We start from the raw sequence: 23582 nt of genomic DNA on the forward strand, positions 1-23582 counted from the left end.
GGCAAACGGAAGTAAGCAAAACTGCCTGCTCCAGGGGGAAATGAAAACCAGGGTAGTAGAGGGGGGAATCATACTGAGAATGATGCAATCCTGAAACTGAGAACCGTTTTTTTTCGGCATTTTCTGGAACCGGGCATTAAAAGCTGGTTTGTCACTAATGGGTTAAGTAAGTCAAAGTCAATTTTTGCTTCTTTCACCCTTTTATTTAACAATCTTTATTTTTAGGTCCTTTTTTACTTAGGTAAACATTTCAAACAGCTGTAATTTTCTTATGTTTGGAGCTAGAAGAAATTTCAGTGGCTGCAGCTGTACTAGACAACTGCCAGCTGCCGCAGTCGGCGGTCGGCAGAAAAACGGCAGCGGATCTTTATGACATTTTAATATGCCATGTAGATATGTGAGAAAAGCTTAAGTTTAAAATTTGACGTCTCTAAGTCAAAAATTGCAGCCACAGGAGCCTTTTAAAGATTTCTGGAGACCTGGTGGATCAGGACCTGCAGGATCATACCTGGAACCTAAAATTGACTTAAACACCTGTATTTAATATGAGGATGTACTACTAGAGGATATTTTAGTATTTTGGTAAGATAAAATGCTTTTTTTAAGTCAAAAAAATATTTTTGCTCTTTACCTGGATGACCCTGCCAGGTTTTCTGGCATCCTGTGCCCGCCAGGATGGAGATATTAAAAAATTCCAACTCTCAGTTATGTGTCATACCAATACTTAAAGTCACACACAGAAAAGGAGATAAGAAAAACCAGAGGGGGGGGGGCGCAATCAACATCCCCCCCTTCCCAACCGTTAAGGGTTAATATTGGAGCTAAAGACTCTCATGGAAAATTACTTTTGTATGGTTTTTCATAATATTGATATTGTTGTATTACAAAAGTTTTATAGGATTTATATCCCTCTATAATACAACTAGTGGCTACCCCCCTAGAGGCCTCTATTGGCACTTGAAAAGGGGGGACTTGAACCCAAAACTCACTCTTAAATTTAATTTTTTTTTTTTGGGGGGGGGGGATTTTTTTCTAGGGGCTATATCTATTGGGAGAGTAGTTGTACCCTCCCCCCAAAAAAGCTATAAACCTTCCTAGGACTTCTGGGAAGCTACTTTGTAAAGAAACATATATACCGGTTCAGAAGTAAGCAAGATCCTTTGGTACAGACAGACAAACAGTTACTGTATTATAAGGATAATCTCTATTCCCAATAATACATACTAAGACATATTAAGCACTATGGACCCTCTAGTAACTAAAATCCCTATTACGCATAAAACTTACTATTGGGAACTATGGACCCTCTAGTAACTAAAATCCCTATTACGCATAAAACTTACTATCGGGAACTATGGACCCTCTAGTAACTAAAATCCCTATTCCCCATAAACATACTATTGAACCAGGGATACAAAGGGATAAATTGATGTACATACATACCCAATGATGATACACAAATTACCTTTTTTGTAGAATACAATTCGTTGTTGAAATTTTTGGACACTCAAATATAATGGGCCAAATAATTAAAATTCAATATAAGTCCCCAAAGTTGTTAAGCCAACAGAAATAAGAAAACATTAGAATAAAACTTTGAGGACTAGTGTAATAAACAGCCCAATGTCGCCTTCCTCCCTGCTAATGAACACTATAAGCCAGGCCTCCTAAAATCAGGCATATGTTGCGTGAACAATAACTGCTTTATATCAGACTCTTCTTGCCCAAATAATATTAATAGCGCAGCAACAATTTACTGTTTTGTTGAATTAGATCTAAAAATAAAATACTATGAATAAAAACAAAACCAAAGGGGTAGTTTCACGAAATGCATTTGAATTTAATTTAGTGAACCGCATATTTTTTGCTAGTTAATGGGTTAAACTATATTCATATTGCATATATTCGAAAGAATTTAAATTTTCTACCACGTAGTTTTGAAAATATCAAGACTTGAAAAACAATGTGGTAGAAAATTGAAATTCTTTCAAATATATGCCATATAAATGTAGTTTAACCAATTAACCACTAAATTAAGTTCAAATGCCTTTCGTGAAACTACCCCTTTTATTTGATAACCTATTTTTCGAAATGAAAACTAGAGACATAAAAATAAAATAAAAATGTGCCTACTGAGGCTATATCTGGCATTATAAAGTACTTGTTATAGAGTGTGGGAAATGTCACTTTTAAATCGACACCATGCACAGTAAGATATATAAGTTGGAAAAAATTTTAATGTTAGAGGGAGATTTTAAATCTGCATCAAATTTTAAGGATTTTTTTTTACAAAATTCGTTTTTTGTATAATTCTTTATCTAAAAGCGGAAATACAATTTAAGTTAATCAATTTTGACATTTGTGATTGGTGGATTGAAAATTATCTTCGCTCTGATAGGAGAAGCTTAACTGTCGCACATCATTCAACCAATTAGAGCGCAGGTAGTTTCCAATCCACCTATCCTATTGGTTAAAATTTATGAACTTAAATTGTATTTCCGCTTTTAGATAAATAATTATACAAAAAAACGAATTTTATAAAAAAAATCCTTAAAATTTGATGCAGATTTCAAATCTCTCTCTGATATTAAAATTCCTTTCAACTTATATATCTTAATGCAGAGTCTGGACTTCCAGACAAATTTAAAGTCAAGATTTGTCTGTTAGGTGTTAGATTACCTAATACCTTTGGTGTTAAAGTGCTTGGTTTCTTTTAGGAGTCGTAGGTATAATTCAATGGAATATAAATTTGTGTAACTTTCACTTATGATAAACAAAATCTCCTCTTCTATATATCAAATTATTTTGTTGAAAGTTTGGATCCAGCTAGTTTAAAGCCAACCAATCGCTAGCAACAAAAGTTTTTAAGTTAATGAATGAAATAGCGGATTACCAAAATTACATGGTTCTCCTTCTAGGCCTCTAGGGAGCGTAGACGCTAGTAATAAAAATTTTAAGAATTTTATGAGAGCTGATTTACTTCGAAAATTCATCACTATAACTTTCCAGCTTTCTTTTAAAATTTATGATGAAATACGTTTTGTTCAAGTTTGTACCTTCTAATATTTTGTACTATAGATTTAAGTAAGAGAGCATCAGGTTACTTTTAATAAGCGAAATATTGTGTGACTTCAGCTTTCATTGATAGGGAATAACTAACAAGCATCAATTTTAATATGATTATTTAATAAAGAGGTCATTATTACAAACCCCAAAACCAAGATAAAACCAGCATCCCAAGAAGAATAAATTCAGTTTATGCATTAGCTGGATTTAGATCAATTAAAATTACATATAATCTGCATATCATCTATGAAAGTGTTGAATTAGCATGCTGTAAAAAGATATTCACATGCAGAAAACTTCATTGCATATATACAAAGAATCATTTAAGGGAAATAAAGCAATGATTAGAATTATAGAATTATTTTATCATTGTTTTTTTGGTGCATATATTACCAACCTACTAACATAAAATTATGAAATAAATGTGAAAATTGATGAAAAATGCTTTCGGGCAAGTTATCTAAAAGAAGTTTCTTCGTCTATTTTTATCAAGAACTACAAAAATGCAATGCTGAAATATTATATAATTTCAAATTTTCTTGGCTTGGACAAACTTTCCACCACAAGAATGATTTCAATCCAAAGTTACAAACGTAATTGAATGTAAAATATGACTCAAGAATAAAATAAATCAAAAGTAGGATACAAAATAAACTATCAAAGGTTTGAAATAAATTTTCATATATTTACTATGTTTAAATGTATTAAACATAAACTAGTATCTAACTTATTATAAAAAACAACTCATTGAAAGAAAAGTGATATTTTAATGTCTACGCTTAGTTCAAATGTCAAAATTACCAACAACAAAAATTAGAAAAAAGCTGCGACACTTAAACTTGTTTAGGTTCAATTCAATTATATAACACCTTCTAATCAAGCCAAACTAACAAACTTAAATGAACAATGATTTCATTGGGACAAAATCTTAGCAGTACAACTAGAAACCATTATCTATCAGTCAATTTTATGACAGTTTAACCTTGCTAAAATGTAAATTAGAAATCAGTATCTACTAAAAATCATATAACAGTTTAATCATCTAAAACTTACACCAACAAGGTTTTTTTATCAGTGTTCTAATGGGATTAGACAATGGCCAATAAATAAATGTAAAATACCAATAATGATACACAAAATTACTTCTTTTGTAGATTACATTTAGTAGTTGAAACGTTTGGACAATCAACTTAATGAAGCCATCTAATAAAATTCAATAAAAGACCCCAAAGTTGTTCAGCCAACGAATAAGAAAACATTATTGTAAAACGTTGGGAACTAGTGTAATAAACATTCCATTGTCCCCCCCCTCCCTGTTTTTATACTATTTTAAGCCATAGTGCTTAGCTATCTGAAATCTTTGACAATATCATGAAGTTAGCCCGTGTAAATTTACTCAAAATGACAACAATAGAAAGATTTGGGTTGTGCAATGATTTATGCCTAATTATTATTGATGTTATAACAAAACATTAAAAGAACATTGCCCAGGTGTTATTCTTAAAAAAAAGAGCTGAATATTTAGATTTTACCTATCTATTTATTATTATGAACCACTTTCAAATATAAAATTGTAAGTCAAAGTTAATTAATTTATTGAGTATGATATTAAGATAATTTGGGTTTTTATATTTTTTTTGAAATCATTAGATATAATGCTCTGCGCACTATACTGATTATGGCGTTTATAACACACTGTTTTTTATTGTGCTTGAAAGTGATAGTACATTCCTAAATTGGGATGATTTGCGCCTTTCTAATCTTATATTATTGCCAATCAGGGAGGGGAGGGACATTGGACTGTTTATTACACTAGTCCCCAAAATTTAATGGTTTAAGTTTTCTTATTCGTTGTCTCAACAACTTTGGAGACTTTTATTGAATTTTGTTTGGTTGGTTCAATAAGTTAAGTGTCCAAATGTTTCAACCACTAATTGTAATCTACAGAAGGGGTAATTTTGTGTATCATCATTGGGGATGGACATTGATTTTTAGGCCATTATCTTATCCCTTTAGTTCCCTGATTGCCAATAGTTTTTTTTCTAAAAATTATAGATTTTGTAAAATAATCTCCATACTTTGAAAGGGAGTTTTTGGAGGACTATTAATTCATTGATTAAAAACCCCTTTTTCATAAATATTAAATTCTAACAATAAAATTTTATATTTTTTCACTATCAAACTTTTTTTTCGTATTTTAAATTTATCTTCCCTCTGTCGAAAATAGTTTAAAACTTGACCATGTAAAAAATATCTTACAAGAGAAAAATTTAATTTTGATTCAACTATTTCAGTTGATGTAGAATATACGTGGAAAATTTGACAGGGGAAAAGTTGTCGTCAATCTAGGTTGCTAACATGGAGCTCGTTTATTGTTCAGTTTGATCATCCAGTACGTGGGGTAAAGCCGTTATTTTATCCCGCTGCGAGTTTCACGTTATTCTGGTGCAAGATCCTATAAATAATATATCCATTGATATTTTACATAGAACTTCATTATTTTAAAAGAAATGCATTTAAAGGGTATCATCGTCAATATTTTGAAAGGTAATCAAATTAGAATTAATCACTGTGATAGAATTACAAATGTACACGCACTAAAAAACAGGTGTTATCATTTTTTTTTTACTTTTTCGCCCACTCTATGCAAAATTTTTGGTTGTAGAGAATCTAGGATTTTTAAATCATTGGTAATAGTAGTAGAATAGCTACAGTTTTGGTAGCCCCAAGAGGCCCAAAACCCAAAACTAAGCTTGTGCTATTTTTATACTTTTTGAATTAGTTTCTACGAAAAAATTGTCTTTAATACGATTCTATAAATGATCTTGCAGTATGGCTGAGAATTAGTTCTATTCTAGTGGTATTAATCAGTTTCGAAGTCCTACTGAAAATGATTTTACGTTGTCAAAAGCTTTGTTGAAGTCAAACTGCAATTTTTTTTATACATTGATAAAACCTTTTTCACCGAAAGGCTAATATTTTTTTATATCTATCGGCTGCGCCACTATGTAACCTATATTATTACTTATGTGAAGCTTCCCTAAAATGGAGAACTCAATATCGAAATCTCAAGCTTCAGATACAATAAACCTTACTATTCTATATGATGTGTGTGTGTAGCCATAGTTTTGGTACACCGACAAACGTCCTACCGCGACAAACATCCTAATGCGACAAACCTCCTAAACAACAAACGTCCTGAAGGGACAAACGTCCTAATGCGACTTCTGTTTAGTAAAACGTCCTAAAAATTTTCAAAAATTATGAAATAAAAAAATCTTCCAAATTTAAGGACAAAATCCTCTAATTATAAAAATATTTAACAATTTCAAATTCAAAATGGTGATAAAACACAGGAAAAAATATTTTTAAAATCGAATAACTTTAACAATAGGCTAAATTTTACAAATCTGTCCAACAGTTTTCCCAAAGTCTGTGTAGGGTATCACAAACGGATTGTTTTTGAATCCAATACAACCGTCCATTACAAAAATAAACCTTTAATTTTCAAAATTAAAAAAATATATATACTATTTCCTTTTATTTTAGAACATTTTTAAATTAAATTTGGATGATTTAATTTTTGAAAAAAAATTAGGACGTTTTACTTAAGAGATGTCACATTAGGACGTTTGTCGTTAAGGATGTTTGTCGTTTAGGAGGTTTGTCGCATTAGGACGTTTGTCGGTGTACCATAGTTTCTTAGTGTTTGGACCTAAGTAGTCATGGAGAAGAACGAGACACTTATGTATAGCCACTGGGGCTATCAAGCTCCACACTCAAGTACATTATGCCTTGACCCGCTGTCTCAAGGGAGCTACTCTTTATTACCTCACCCTCGCAGAGTATGGCAGGTGTCCCAAATTAAGTCACCGTAATGAATGACGCTCTCCGCAGAGGAGCTTGGGATAAGGGTTGTACAGATATTATGTACTTGACTATTAAGTATCCAAACCACTTGATAATCTCCCTTCTTACACAACCAGGGGAAGTTGTGTGAATATGTTCAACTGAGAATTCGAGTTGCCACATGGGGACTCGAACTCTCATCACCGTAACTCAGTGCGTTACCACTGAGCTAAGACGCCCCTATACTCTATATGATAGAATGATTGTATGTAGTCCAGTTATACCGATTATTAAGTCTCATTCAAAATTGTTCTAAAACAATCCTCAGTGTAGTAAAGCATTGATATTAAATTATCAAAAATGTTCACTAAAATGCAAAAAAGCATATAGTTTATTAAAGAATTAAAGAACAACACACATAAACTTTATCTTAATTCAACAATTTTTGGCTGTTAGTTAACCGAATGTATAAGAGAAAATTATATTCCATTTTTCTATCCCTGCAATCGTCCGCAGAAAAAAAACATTTTTAGCAGAAGGAATTATCATTTATTTAGATCAATAATTATTAACAAGATGTTTATCAAATTAATATTATAAATAATTCACTATATAACCTATGGTATAGTCCATTTCGTAAAAATCGCCTCTTAAGGGGTGTTTTGGCGATGTCACTAAAGGGACTACACCTAAGTTTACTTCTTATTGTATGTTAAAATTGAAAAATTATGAATTGATTTTTTGAAAACAATATAAGAAGTTTAAATTAGTTCCAATTCAAGTCAAAAATGAAATTATCAAAAAATAAATATATTAAAACTTATTGAATTTGATGGCACTTAATAATACAGCTCACTTCTTAATTTAATGTCTTTTTTTAAAATTTACATAAGCTCCATGCTATATAACTTATAACTGATTTTTTTACTTTTCTAATTATTAATAACTAAAATTTAGTATGTCGGAACAATAAAATATATCACAAAAATAATCATTTTTAATTCTTATCAATAATTCACACACTGTGCTTCTGAATAAAGAAAGTTTAAGAATGTTACAGCTCAAAAAGAAAACTACAGTTCTACAACAAAACAAATCACTTTCAAGTTTAGAAAATATTTTTAAGAACTTGCAAATGCTTTAGAACTGGTTTCTTAAGTGTAAAAACAACCTTAAACTTTCTTCCTCCCAAAAGCACAGTGTGCAATGATAACAAATAAATAGATGAATAAAATACACTTCTAATAATCTAAGGTGCATAACGTTAACATGACAATTGGTCTTTCTACTAAGAATAATTATTTATCTCATTGTATTATAGACAGCTTTCTGAGGATATTAAATAAAAATTATAAGATTAAAACCAATTTTGTTAGCCCCAAGGGGCCAATGGCCCTGACTAACAAAACTGGTATTAATTACATGATTTTTAATTTAATATTCGTGGAAAATTCTTTATAATGCGTTGCTATACATGATTTTTCAGTATGGCTGAGAACCGTTTCTAATCCAGCGGATATTAATCGGTTTTGAAGCCATACTGGAAAATAATATAAAACATTACAAATGTAAAATATATTAGCTGAAATCACATAAAATAAGTTGATGTACCTTTATCTAGTTAAAGCTACCTATCTATAATGTAGGCTAACTTTAATCATAGGTATACCCATCGTCTATAGAATCCCACCACAATGTCTTGATATAAATTTAAATATTTAGAAGATAAATAGAAAAAAATATCAAGTTCTGATACAAAATTATATAAATACTTGACAGTAAAGCATTTTAAAACTTTAAAATTAATTTTTTTGTTGTTGAAATTTTTATTATAAAACATAAAATGCAAAGTTAATTTTGATTTAATTTAAGAAAGTTTAAAATGTTTTACTATATCAGAAAGCTCATATAGGACTGCGTTTTTAACTAATTCGTTATTGTAGTATATGGAAAATGAATTTAGTTTACTAAAACATTTAATTCCATTACTATTTTAGAGACAATTCATTTCAGAAGTTTTACTTAAGTCAATAATAAAATCTTACATTGACTACTACAGTAAAATAGAGAATTACATTAGCTGACCCATAAAAAAAAACTATTAAGCCCCAGACTTAACAAACAATTATCTACTATATTTAATTTTTAAAATTAGATCTAGATATTAAACATACTTTGTCTTAATAAAGAATACAGTCGGAGGCAAAATATGTGTTCTACATGTGCCACTTCTCCCTGAACAAATTAAAATTTTGATATGGTAAAATATTGTATTAATTGTATATTCTAAGCCTACTAATAATTGTATTAAAAGGACGGACTATATTTACAAAGATTTAAAATAAATTTCATTTAAAGTATCAAAAATTGATTCTTTTAAATAGATTTTCATAATATTAAAATCAAATTCGATTTTTTCACAAAATAACGTTTACACAAAAAAATGTCTAGAATTTTAGTAGAAGTAATTTTGATTAATGATAAACTATTATAAATCTAATGGATACACGTATTTAAGCACCTTTAAGTTTCATTTTACAGCATTTATAAGAATAATAATAATTATAAATGCCTAAGCAGTCAAAATACAGTATTTCTCTCATTTCATCATCTCCTCTATTATCTATCTATTTTTCTCTCTAAACATATCAGTATGTCAATATTGTAAAAATTTAGTTTTCACTTCTCTGTGTCATAAATAACATAAATTGGGTCTTGATTACATATTAATATTTCACTGAGTGTTATGACGAGTTGGTTATTGATTGATTGATCAATAAATATAGTGGTTTTAAGCATTGCAATATGCAAGAAATAATTTCACATGAAAAAGGCCATATATTAGAAAAATAGGCCATATTGTTTGTTAATATTAAATCATTTTTTTCTTCTGGATTTTAATTTGATGTCTTTTTTTAATAAAGATAGCTAAAAAATTAGCTATCTACATAAATCTCATCCAGGGATCGTCTCCATGGACCGAAGGTGATTGTGTGTATATATGATTATATCCGCCCATAGCGGGGCTGCGGTAGGTGGAGGCGGGGATTGGTCGGCTGCTGCTTATAACTGGGGCGGAGGCGTTTCTGTGCCTGCCGCCCGGCGGCGATACGCTGCGTATCACACCGCCGCTACCCCCTGGCGAATTGGTGTTTAAAAATACCTGAAACATAAAAAAAATCATTATATTACAAGCATCATACATATTTTAGATATATTTTTGGATCATGGAAAGAAAACGAAGAAACGAGTTTCATCGCATTTTTACATTAGCTTTACTCCTATTTTTAGCTCTAACCCTGCGGGGAAATTATTAACATTTACCTAAACTAAAATAAACAAATAAAAGCTACTGTGAAAAAACGACGAATCCCCTACTTCTTTTCATGATCCATATTTTTTATGCACAATTTTATAATCTCCATTTAAAAGTTGAAACAAAAGTGGTAAAAACTGGTATATTGTTGTGTAATGCATAGTGGAGAAAATCAGATGGTAAGTGAAGCATTATATAATAATAACCCACTTTCTTTGTGTCTTTGTACATTTACAAGTACAAATCAGATTTTTATAAATAATTTACTTGAATGTTATTTGAACCCCCTGCCCTCCCCCCTCTCAATGAAAAAGACAATAACATTCAGCAGTTTTGATCAGGGATCTAAAATTATAAGACAAGGGCCGATCAACATCCCCAATATTAACACACAAAATTACCCCTTCTTTAGATTAAAACTTATGGCTGAAACGTTTAAACACTCAATTCAATAAACCAACCAATCAAATCAAGTCTCCAAAGTTGAAAAGCCAACGAATTAGAATGTTATTATAGGACTTTGAGGACTAGTGTCTCTCTCTCTCTGGGTTTATATACTAATATTTCTAATTGTATAGCCAACGTAAGCAAATAGGATATTGACTTTTAAAAAAAAGTGAGAATAAATGTTCAGAAAATCTTGTCTCAAAAATCCAGTTCTATAAAGTTCTTAAGGTCATTCACGTCTGTCAGAAAAAAATGAATTATGTTCATAATTTATCTTGTAATGATATCGACATAGGATAGTCGAGGACAGCTAAGACCATTTTATTTAATACTATTCACTAATAAGTTGACATTAAAATGACATTCTAGATCCAAATATATGTCAACTAAGACCAGAAAATTGTAAAATAAAACTTTTTTTAGGCGGAAAATGTTATTTAAAGAGATGCCCAAAGGCCGATAAATTCATGCATTTAATTTTGCAATACTACAATTGATTTTAAAAAGGGTTAAGGTTACATTTGTCTAAAAATCATTTTGCGTCTTAAGTCTGATTCTTAAAAATGTAATATTGTGAAATTTCATATCTATGGTTATCATAAAAAATTTAAAACATAAAAAATAATGCATTTAAGTTTTTAGATCCTTTGTGTTTAGGGATCTCCTGTGTTTTTTAGGATAAATTAAGACAATTTAAGGATCGGACTCTGGCCTAGAATTTAAAAACAAGAATCTGGAGGGGAAAAAAGGCTAAATGTAAAATTATGTCTTGCATTCAAATATCTAGGTGGTCTTTATTTAGATTAAGAAAAAACTAGATTACATTTTAGCAGGGCTTGCTAGCCGCCTTGCCAGTATGCCGCCAAAAATCTGGATGTAAAAGATATCGTTAACCACCAAAAAACAGTAAATTAGAGCTTCCTAGTTGCAAGAAATAAAGCAGTCCTTTTGAGGACTTCTAAATATAAGGTCGAGTAACGTCTTAGATAGAAATATTATCTTAAACAATTTAGGAAAACTTTAAATAAAAAAGACATTTTTTTCGTACTATTAACTGGAACGTAACTATGCAGTTAAATTTAAAGAAATACTTTCTAGTTTCTAGTGACGCGAATGGAACTTTCCTTGCAGTAGCTTTTTAGGGTAGAATTTAATCATGTGATTTTTTGACAATATCCTTTTAAACGCTCTTATTCCCCCCCCCCCCCTTCCCTCTTTTTTAATGATCCAAGAACTAAACAAATGTTTGATTTGGTTAATTTATTTACACCTACTTACAAGGAGTTAAGTGGGGGGATTTTTGGAGACCTATATAGAAATTTGGTGGGAAATGCCATTTCTTAAGCGGAGCATAACTGAAAGGGCGGCGCAAATTGCGTCAATTTTCAGTCTCTTTCATTCATAATAACTTTTTAAAGTCCATCTCATTTATGAAATTTAATGCCTAAACTTATGACAAAAGATGCTGCTCAAAATTGTTTCTTTATGCTGAAAAGAAATGAAAAACCTACACAATAGATTTTCTCCGTTTTTAGAGCACAAGAAATCTTGTGAAACAAAATACAGGTAAATTCTAGATAAATTATATAAATGCATGTATCCTATTATATAAAGTAGTAAGTTAAATGGCTTTCAAATTAATCTCTATTGATTAAACTGAATCAAACCAAAGCTTTGAAAGTCAAGACACAAAATGTAAGGACATATCCAATGAGAGAGGGGACAATCGGCTGTTTATTACACTAGTTTTATGATAAGTTTCTTATTTTTAGCTTGACAACATCGGGGACGTTTATTGATTTTTGATTGGTAGGTTCTTAAGTTGGGTGTCCAAACGCTTCAAACACTAATTGTAATTTACAGAAGGGGTGATATTGTGTTAAACCATTGGGGATGTACATCAATTTATCGACCATTGTCTTATTCCTTTAGATCCCTAGGATATATCACTAAAAGACGAAAACATCTTTTCTACCTGGAATACGTAGTTGCTGCCATTATTATTGTCCCAGAACTCCCCACACGGGGAGCAGTACTGTACACAAAACTGTACACGAGACCCAACAGGTAAACAACCTAAACAGAAATATTTTATGATGTATTTATTAAGTCATATTCTTCAAGAATTGTCAATAATATGACATTTTCCTTGAATTCTGCTAATTGAAATGGATGTAGATTGTATGTGAATATTATGACAAGGGAAAATTGTCGTCAATATATGTTGCTACATGGAATTCGTCAATTCGTTCATCCAATAGGAGGGGAGAAGTCCGCTGCAAGTTTCACTTTATTAGAGAACAGAAAAAATCTGGTGTAAGATTCATGTAATAGAGTCTCCATTCCAATTGACAAATTGATAATTTCATAATCCGTTCATAATAAAGAAGAAAGTTACATGTAGTAATTAAATCGGGAATAGTCCCTTTCGTGGTAACGTCCCTTAAGGTGCGATTCGTCGTATTTTTAAAATGGCTTTTATAGGTTATTTTAGGTTAGGTTAGGTTATATTGGGTTATGTGATTGCCCCAAAAAGTTAGGCCATTGGCCCCGCAGGGTTAGAGCCCCCTGCAGGGGCTAGAAATAGGAGAAAAGCTACTGTAAAAAATACGAAGAATCGCCCTTTCGGGTGCGTTGCCACGAAAGGGACTATACCCATTAAATCTATTTTGAATTCAGTATTAAAAAGGAACAACTTACCAACTTGAATTTTGAATGAAAATTTATCGGTGACCACGTCACTGGACCCCTCCACATAAGTACCAAGGACATCCTCGTGGCTGTGCCAGTCATTCACAGTCCACCTCACTCGCACAGTCTTGTTGAAATCCAGGTTCAGGACCCGGACGACGCCGCCGATGACGAACGGGGCCTCCATGTAGGCATTCTCGAGGCTGACCTTGTTGACGCGGACCTGCTCGTAGAAGGAGGGGGAGCAGCCGGGCTGGGTGAACATGGGGACTAGACAGCTTTCAGATACGTTGTTGGACGGCTGAAAATAATGTTTTAATTAATTTATGAGAAATATTTATTGATTTTCTCGTTAACAATCCATTTTACTATTTGTGTTACTTATCAATTAAATAATAGGATAACAACATCCATAAGTATCGAAGCTCAAAATTATGCATAAAAGAACTATAGAGCATTGTCATAAAAAATAAACATTAAGCTTAAAATAATAAGCTAACTATATTGGATAGAAGCCGAGAAAATAACGTTTCCCCCAAAGCGTTACGGACTTGCAGACTGGCGGACGAACAGACATAGTGAATTATAAAGTGGCTTCGCTCCTAAAAAAAATTAACTGCCAATGAAAAACTTGTTCTATCTCATCAATGTAACTATCACTTTGATTTCATAAAATACGCAAATAAATATTAACTGTAACTTTTGTAAATAAAGATCTCAGAACTGGGGGCCTGGTCCTACGCAAGTAGATTTTGCAAGCTGCTAAATTAATGGCAAACAGTTTATCATTTGTGTTATCTGTTGAAAAGCGAGGCTTTTCTATTATTAGTGTCCGGTTAATAAAGGATTTTAAAAACCTTCTTTTTGAGAAATTTAATAACAGATTACGACCGATGTTTTATTGGCTTAACAACTTTTCGGACTTTCATTGAATTTTACAAAATAATTAATCAACCTATCATCATTGGGGATGTACATCAATTTATCGGCAATTGTCTTATCCCTTTAGATCTCTGAAATATTTCGATTTGCAGTTATAAGGTTATCACTCGATAATTATGACCGACTGTATTGTGGATGTTGTTATTCTAGTTGTAGATGCATATTCACATAGTATAAACATTGCACTTTATAAACGACCTATAAAATTTTCTTACAATTCAAGAATTTTAAGATATAAAATCTTAATATTCTTTTGTCAAGTCTATACAAAGGATGAAATATTCAAAGGGGGTATGATTGTCAGAATTTTCTGTTTAGCAACTTCAATATATTGCAAAAGACAAATAAGACCATTAATCTAAAGGGATAAAATTGCCGATAAAATTATGTATATCTCCACTGATCTATATTAATGGTTGAAACGTTTGAACGCTCAACTTAATGAACAAACTAATCAAATATTAGTGAGAGTCTCAAAAGTTGTTTAGCCAACTAAGAAGAAAACATTTTTGTAAAACTTTGGGGACCAGTGTATTAAACAGTCAATTGTCCCCTCTCTCTCTGATAAGACACAGTTATTTGATTGATGGTCGAACTAACCCAACCTTGTCTTATAGTAGCTACGCTAAAAAAAAAACAGATGTTAACAAAATGAAAAACTTACTTTGTGTGGGGTTGCTTGAGATTTGAATTTAAATACAGGAGGCTGAACTTTTGGAGATCCCACATCGAAGTCACTCATGTCTATGTCAAGATCCTAAAAAGAAAAAGTTATTAATTTTAGAAATAATAAAATATCTATGAATAGGATCTTAAATAATCATCTGATCAATATGTAACTTTGCAAATATAAGAAGTAGATGACAAAATTTTGTAGTTTATTTATTTCCAGTATGGCTTTACAACCGATTAAAATCCGCTGGATTAGAAACGGTTCTCAGCCACACTGAAAAATCATGTATAGCATCGTGTTAAAGTCAGTTTTTCACGAATATTAAAATAAAATTTAAAAAAGCTATTCTAAAATTATTTTTCAACATTTGCATCCACGGCCAATTATTATTTTCATAAATTTTGAATTTAACTAAACCCCGAACCACTTCATTATGCAATCTACATTTTCCTGGATATTTTGTCTACGGTAGTCCATAAAAGTACAGCTTTACAGTACATTGTTTCTATTTGTTAAAGCAACACGTATGATAAAAGAAAAAGATTTTTTTTTAAAGTAAAATGCTTATATTTCAATCAAAATCTATATTTTTTTATTTTTTACCGATCCACTTCATTATGCAAATCAAAAGAAAATCAATGAGAAAACGTTTGTTTTGCCCTTTTCTCCACCTTTAAAAATTAATTCTGATAAAATAACAATTTTTTAAGGGATTTATGCATTAATTATAATGAAAAACAGTTTAAGGTAGATTTTATTTATTTTTCTAAATAAGAAATAATTGAAAAAAATAAATTCGATCCCTATCACTTTAGAGGATAGCTGCTGACCCCCAGTCTTATGGATGAAGCTAAATACATCACTAGTAAAATATAGGTTTTTTGGTCAAAAAGAAGAATACTCTGGAAATTCGACCTGATATCAATTATTTATACCTATATAGAGGGCCCCACGTCTTTGTTTAAATCATAAGTGCATAGCCTAAAAAATAAACTGCATTCGAACTTGAGTATATTTTTTTCTTGGAAAAAGGTATAAATTCATGTTTTTAACATAAGTAATTTATAACAAAAAAATCCACGAGTCAAAAAATGAAAAATCCGGGAAGCTTATTAGTAATAAAATTCATACTTAGTGCGATTGATTCATTAATATCAAACTACCATATTTTGCAATAGATCATTTAAAAGCTCGAAAAATTATTTGTGTAGCTTGTGGAAGAAGACAAGAATTGCAAAGATATAGTGAAAATTAAGCTTGTAAAATCTGGTGCAAAGGAAGGCTTAGATTTTATAAATCTGAAGGAACCAACCTGTCTTTGTAATTATTGTAAAACATATTTGTAATTATGAATTATAAAATTAAAGTGATGTGTTTATTAAAAGTGAAACTTTTCTATAATTAGGGTCGGTCCGTCCAGAGCTTTTTCCCGTTAATTTAGACATTTTAGAATTGTCTTATCGATTTCAAACTTTCCATGGTGATTCCTGTAGTAGGTTAGCTTTGGTAGGTATAACTTAGAAACCGTAGCAACTGTAATGTTGTTACCAGAATGTCCTTACGTCAAGATTTTCAACAAATTTACTAAATTTTGTTTCAACTTTTAGACATTTAAATATATTATGATTATTCTGTAAGTGTTAATGTTTGTTTGTCCTAGTGACCTATTCCAGTATGAGGATCTGAATTGCTATTATTTAGTTGAAATCTTCATATACTTTGAAATTTTTTTTAAATTTTGAATGCCATCTTAGTTTATTAAATGTATTGTTATACAAAACAAATATTATTGTGGATTTAAAAGAACTTCATATAAAATAAATGAATAAAACTTGTTGAAATGATGTTAGATTTTTGGAAAATAGAGGGTTTTATTAGGTATAAAATATAAAAATATGAAAAAAATTAGGCTATGCACTTATGATTTAAATAAAGACATGGGGCTCTCTATTTAGGTATAAATAAATGATAACAGGTCGAATTTCCTGAGTATTCATCTTTTTGGCTAAAAAACCTACATTTTACTAGTGACATGTTAAAGATAAAAATTACCCTGAAAAGTATAAAAAAATATTTTTTGATGTGTTAAAAAAATCCATTTTAAAATCTTGATTTTGAGGATGATGGCCTTTAAGATGCTCTTACTGGTGGTGAAGGTGAGCTAAATGTTATCTAAGTACATGACCATTACAACAACTTGTCTATTAACCTATGTACCATTTTTTGTAGTCATAGCAGCCTCCAGTAGAGCCTATTGACATTAAATATAACCATTATCTAAAAACTACATTATTTACTTTATGAATTTTAGTAATTAAAATTGCAATTTTTTTCTTTTTTAATATTGCTTGCCTGGAGGCTGCTATGACTACAAAAATTGGACCATAGTTCAATATATAAGTTTTCTTCAAGGGCATGCACTTTGATAACATTTAGCTCACCATCACCACCAGTAAGAGCATCTTAAAGGCCATCATCCTCAAAATCAAGATTTTAAAATGGATTATTTTAACACATCAAAAAACATTTTTGTATACTTTTTTAGGCTAATTTTTATTTTTTACATGTATTTAGCTTCATCCATAAGACTGGGGGTCGGCAGCTGTCCTCTAAAGTGATAGGGATAGAATTTCTTTTTTTCAATTATTTCTTATTTAGAAAAATCAATAAAATCTACCTTAAACTGTTTTTCATTATAATTAATGCATAAATCCCTTAAAAAATTGTTATTTTATCAGAATTAATTTTTAATGGTGGAGAAAAGGGCAAAACAAACGTTTTCTCATTGATTTTCTTTTGATTTGCATAATGAAGTGGATCGGTAAAAAATTAAGAAATATAGATTTTGATTGAAATATAAGCATTTTACTTTTAAAAAAAATCTTTTTCTTTTATCATACGTGTTGTTTTAACAAATAGAAACAATGTACTGTAAAGCTGTACACTTATGGTCTACCGTAGACAAAATATCCAGGAAAATGTAGATTGCATAATGAAGTGGTTCGGGGTTTAAATGAAAAACAAGGATGACAACATCCATAAAAGCGAAGCTCTGAAACGATATGACAGACGAACATTAACTTTTGTTGAGTGTCAGAACTGAATATACAAAGTATGAAAATATAAGGTTTGACAAAATTATACGTAAATTTTTTGCAAAACTTCTTAAATACAGAATTCTGTTTAAGGACGTACTGACATTTTTAATACTTGATTATAGGGATGCTTCGCTTTTAATATTGTACCTTATTGTAATAGGAATCAGTAATCAAAAAATCTGATCAATCGGATGTTTTTATCACATAAAAAAATGTTATTAAAAAAGTAAAAAATCAACATGTCTAAAATGGACGTACGGACATTCTGGTAAAGATTATAGAGTTGCTACGCTTTCTAAATCGTACCTAACTACTACAGGAATCACCATGCAAAGTTTGAAATAGATAGGACAATTCTAACATGCCTAAATTAACGAATAAAAGCTAACTATCTCGGATGGACGTACGGACCGACCCTAATTATAGAAAAGCTTCGCTTTTAAAAAGTAATTCTATATAATTAGAAGTATTAAAATTTTCACAGGTTTCCTACCTTAAAAGCACTTCTTGGAACTTTGGGAATCTCGTCAACAAATGTTTTCACCTCAGATAGGTCCAGACCAAATATATCAGCAAACCTAAAAAAAAGGTTCCTGTTATTTACACTTTTTTGATGTATTTATCTTATTTTATACTGTTATTTATGACTTCAATTTAGCTATTTTTAAAGCCAAAATAGGACATTTTATATCTGCGTAAAAAATATTAATTAGGTATGTTTCCATAGAGATAAAAATCAATTCTGTTTTCAACATTTTGGAAATATCATTTTATAAGTCATAATACACATATATTCATATTTTTGCAAAAGGGGGTGTAATTATCACACCTCTAAAAATAAAATTTGTAAGACAACCCCCCCCCCCCTCCCCCCGCTTCATTCACCACCATTAGCCTTTATACCCCTGACGAATCCCCGTGCACGCCACTGCATACAATGCACAGGAACACACATGTAACATATGCATGTTTATATTTGAAAATGGGCCTTCAAAACAAACATATAGAAGAAATGGCCTAGTTTAGAACTTATTATTGTTTGGCTTAGTAGGTCTTAAATGCATGTATATAAATGTATTATATACAACGGATCTAAAGGGATAAGACAATGGCGCATAAATTTATGAATATCCCTAATCATAATTCACAAAATTACTCCTACTGTAGATTACAATTGTTGGTTGAAACGTTTGTACACTCGACCAACCATCCAACCAATCAAAATTCTTAAGGGTCCTAAAGTTGTTAAGCCACCGAATAAGAAAACGTTATCAAAAAACCTTGGGCTCTGTTCTCTAATGTCTCCCCCTCCCTTGTCCGTCCCTTTAGATCTCGCTAACCTCTAGTTCTGATCTTTAAGTGTTTTTAAGGCTAGTGTCGAAGTGGGGTATAAAAGTGTATGCAAGACTTCCTAAAAATGTCTCTTAGAAACTTTTGAGGCATAGGTAAAACATATATGTACAAAAGATAAAAAAGTTGTTGAGCTAAAACTTGATAAAACTAGTTTTATAAGTTAGCAAATAAAATAAATTACTTGAAGGGGGGGGGGGGTAAATAAAATATATTACAGAGGGTGGGAGGGTTGTTTGCTTGTTTTAGAATGATAAGCATTTCTTTGAAACTGCTTGCAACACCTCTCCCCCCCCCCCCACCCCCCGCTAAATTAATTTGTTTACAGCCCCTCTTCAATTTTTTTTATTTGTCATGCATATCAGGGTTTGAGGGAGCATTGGGCTGTTTATTTCACTAGTCCCCAAAGTTTTATAATAACGTTTACTTTTTCGTTTGCTTATCAACTTTGGTGACTTATGATCGGAAGGTTCATAAGGTAAGTTGAGTGTCCAAATGTTCCAACAACTAATTGTCATTTAGTGAATCAATATTGGAATCAAATTAATGGCCATTGTCTTATCCCTTAAGATCCCTGTGTGCATATATTTAAGTAAATACAAAATGCAGTAAATCTTAACTTGTATGTCCTTTTGTGTTAAGAATTAATAAACAAGACTTCAAATGGTCATAGAAGAAAAAATACAATAAGCTAGGCAGTAGATAGGGGGATAAAAATGTAAAAATTTGAAATACATAGGATAAGCTAATAAATACATAATTACATTCTTCATTCAAAAGCTACAAACATAGTAGGAAAAACTTATCTTTAAGGAACGTGATAAATGCATAAACTCCTACACTTAAACTTAAGCTCATATTAAACTTAAGCTATTTTTCTAACAACTTAAGATTCTAGTTTAGCTTAGAAACAAAATAAAACATGTTCCTCAATATAGGCCTCAAGAGTAATTAGAAAAAAATTATATGCGAATTCAAACTACAATTTCCTACATGTGCCTCCAAAAATGTCGAATAACATAATTTTCTAATTGTTATCCTATTATATAAAGTAGTAAACGTTTTTTGTCTGTCCCGAAGGATCTCGCTAACCGATGAACCGATATTGTTCTCCTTTACAGTGAAGCTTCTCATAGGTCCTGGGAAGGTTTTAAACTATTTTTTGTACCCTTAAGTGCCCCTAGAGGCTTCTAGGGGGCGTAGCCGCTAGTGTTCTATAAAGTAGAAAGTTTTTTGTCTGAAGCTAAAGATCTTGGGAAATATTAGTCCAAATTGCTTGTAAATTGCAGGAAAGCTTTGTCGGAGTGGTTTTAGACTATTTTTCAAAACTCCTGTGCCCTCAACTAGAGACTAGGGGCGCAACTGCAGGTGTAATATAACATAATAGCTTCATGTTGTGGTTGTATAAATTTAAATACAGAAATCTACAAGGCATAAAAATTTTGTAAATGGCTTTACAATTCTTAATGATTTCAACTTTACATTAGGATAATTTAATATCTCAACAGGAGATTTTGTTAACATAGAGGCTATTAATTTCAGGGAGGGTGGTGATATTGGGCTTTTTATTAAAATAGTCCCCAAAGTTTTATGATAGCTTTTTCTTATTCGTTGGCTTAAGAACTTTGGGAACTTTGGATGACTTAAGATTGGTTGATTCATTAAGTTGGTTGCTCAAACGTTTCAACCACTAATTGTAATCACAGAATGTGTAATTTTGTGTACTATAATTAGGAATATTGGGCGTTGTCCTATCCCTTTAGATTCCTGATTATTATTCTATATATAAAAGAAAAATAAGTTTCAATTTAATCTAATTCTAAGATTATTATATAATTAAAAATAGTTTTTGTTTTATTATGGGTTGATATAACGGTAGAATATGAAGAAATGTAGGGAACATGAAAAGTAAAATCTTTTATTGTTGCTTCATTAATCTTGACAATAAATACCATAAAAGCAAGCAATAAATAGTTTCGCAACTAGTATAGTTAAGGTTTTTCCGTCTGTTATCCATTGGCATAACTGACCGTTAAACTGTCCTATCGATCTTTTTGTAATTAAACAATAATCATCTAAAATATGAAATAGCTTTTTCAACTTGTAAACTTAAATTAAAATAAAGTTCTCTTAAAAATTATGTTGATATTCAAAATACACAAAGAAGAAAAAACAAGTTATGACCTGATCATAAAAAATGTCCTACGTCTATAAATAACATTTTTTGTACAGTTTTAGAGTCAGGGAATTCCGAGGGGGGATGGGGGCAGAGAAGAAAAACGAACTAGGGGTGGGGGAGCAAAAAAACAGGCATGAATTTAGAGTTTAGGCCTGTCTATAAAATTTAGTTTTGAGTTTGAAAAGATGTTTCATCACCTCCGTCTATTAATACATCCTTAGCTTTTAATTTTCACAAGAGCATATAAATAAATTGGGGAGTTTCAGATAGACATTGAAACAAGGGGGAAGTGTCATTTTGTGATGTGATAATAATTTGCAGCTATACTGCTTTATTAATGTAATACAAGTGGCAGAAATGATAGAATACCTTTAAAAGATTGTCCCATTTCTTGTTAATGATTTAAAACAAGAATAAGTTTACACATAGCAATAAAAAATGCTTCGTTAAATAAAAATTAAAGAAGAAAAATTATTGAATATGAGCCTTTTATGCACTTTCATTTCTTATTTTTTTGTTTTTCTTCATAAGTGAAAACAATTGCCAATAAATTGATATACTTTTATAATTATGATACGCAAAATTATCCGTTCTGCAGATTAAAATCAGTGGTTGAAACGAATGGACAGTGGACACTCAAATTATTGAACCAACCAATCATATTCAATAAAAATCCCTAAAGTTGTGGAGCCAACGTATTAGAAAACGCCATTATAAAACTTTGGGAACTAGTGTAATAAACAGCCCAGAGTCCCCTCAATCCACGCATAGCTAAAGAGTAGCTTTGCATATGTATTTGAAAACCTATAAACATAAGAATGGTGGGGGGGGGGGGGGATATATCTGGTTTAGAGATTAAATCTCCATCCCTCCGTTTCATGTCTTTGAGGAAACAATGACAAACACACACATACACACACAGAAATGCACAAATATTGATAAAAAATCACTGAATAACTATTGCTTTAGTAAGTTTAATTTAATTTCAAACGAATAAAAAGAAAGGTGCTATTTTTGAACTTTATTTTGTCCTAAATATAAAAAAAAGAGTATCTGTTCTAATAAAGATTCAACTAATTTTTTGTTCATATTCTAATTCCTATTATTCAATTAACATACATAAATAGAGAGTACACATACATAATGAGCCAGACTTATAAAACTACTTTTATTTCCAAGTGTGGATTCACTTCCACATATTCTGTTTCATATTCGCAAGAAGACACAATAGCAAATTAGCTAGAAATCGTGTAAAATAATTTAAGTATAAGGGGTTAGGATAATCTATCAGGGTTCTAAATGGATAAGACAATGGCCGATAAATTAATGTACATCCCCAATGACGATACACAAAACTATCACTTCAGTAGAATTAAATTAATGGTTGCAAAGTTTGACCACTCAACTAAATTAACCAACCAAAAAAATTCATTAAAGTCTCTAAAGATGTTAAGCCTACCAATAAGAAACCGTTATTATGAAACTTTGGTGACTAGTGTAATAATCAGCCCAATGTTCCATACCACCCTGGTTGTTAAAAAAATACATATAGGATTTCGTAATCTAATAATGTGATACATATGTGGAAGTGAATATACACCTTCTTTAAAGGTTCTACTTCTTTACTTGAATACCAACTTTTTGTAAGTTGTTTTAGTAGATAAGAAATTTTGACTTTTTGTTAATTAATAAACATTTTTCCTCACTCCGTCTCTAACTATGTGATTATGAAACTATGAAGCACTATTTTCTGTTTTCAATGTATCTTGTGATGTAATTTTGTAAGTTATCCTTACTTAAAAATAACATGATTAAAAAAAACATCAAAGATTTTATCAGTTTCATGTAATAAATGTTTGTTGAACTTACAAAATTGTTAATTTTATGCACATTTTTTTTAAAGATTGTATCATTCAAAGAGAAGCCGGAAAAGTTACTTTTCATGCATTTAGGTTCAACAGCAAAAAACTG

The 23582-nt window shown here is 30.9% G+C and overlaps 1 protein-coding gene across 8 annotated transcripts in view; it reads right to left on the reverse strand.

Moving 5' to 3' along the window:
* Positions 1-7441: 7441 nt before the first annotated feature.
* LOC145321755 (uncharacterized) overlaps positions 7442-23582 on the reverse strand; it is a 75994-nt gene continuing 59853 nt past the window's right edge. For 2 of the 8 annotated variants that reach the window (XM_080163333.1, XM_080163334.1), the window contains exons 8-13: positions 18576-18660; positions 14976-15068; positions 13379-13670; positions 12654-12754; positions 8338-10078; positions 7442-8244 (exon numbers count right to left, since the gene is read on the reverse strand). In XM_080163333.1, the coding sequence (XP_080019459.1) occupies positions 9860-10078; positions 12654-12754; positions 13379-13670; positions 14976-15068; positions 18576-18660 (790 nt within the window). In that variant the 3' untranslated portion in view covers positions 7442-8244; positions 8338-9859. The remainder of the gene's footprint in view (positions 8245-8337; positions 10079-12653; positions 12755-13378; positions 13671-14975; positions 15069-18575; positions 18661-23582) is intronic. The other 6 variants (XM_080163332.1, XM_080163330.1, XM_080163331.1 and 3 more) reach the window with 6 other exon arrangements.

This window comes from Acartia tonsa, chromosome 6 (genome assembly GCF_053477335.1).
Source record: "Acartia tonsa isolate MP-2025a chromosome 6, ASM5347733v1, whole genome shotgun sequence".
NCBI classification, from domain to species: Eukaryota; Metazoa; Arthropoda; class Copepoda; order Calanoida; family Acartiidae; genus Acartia; species Acartia tonsa.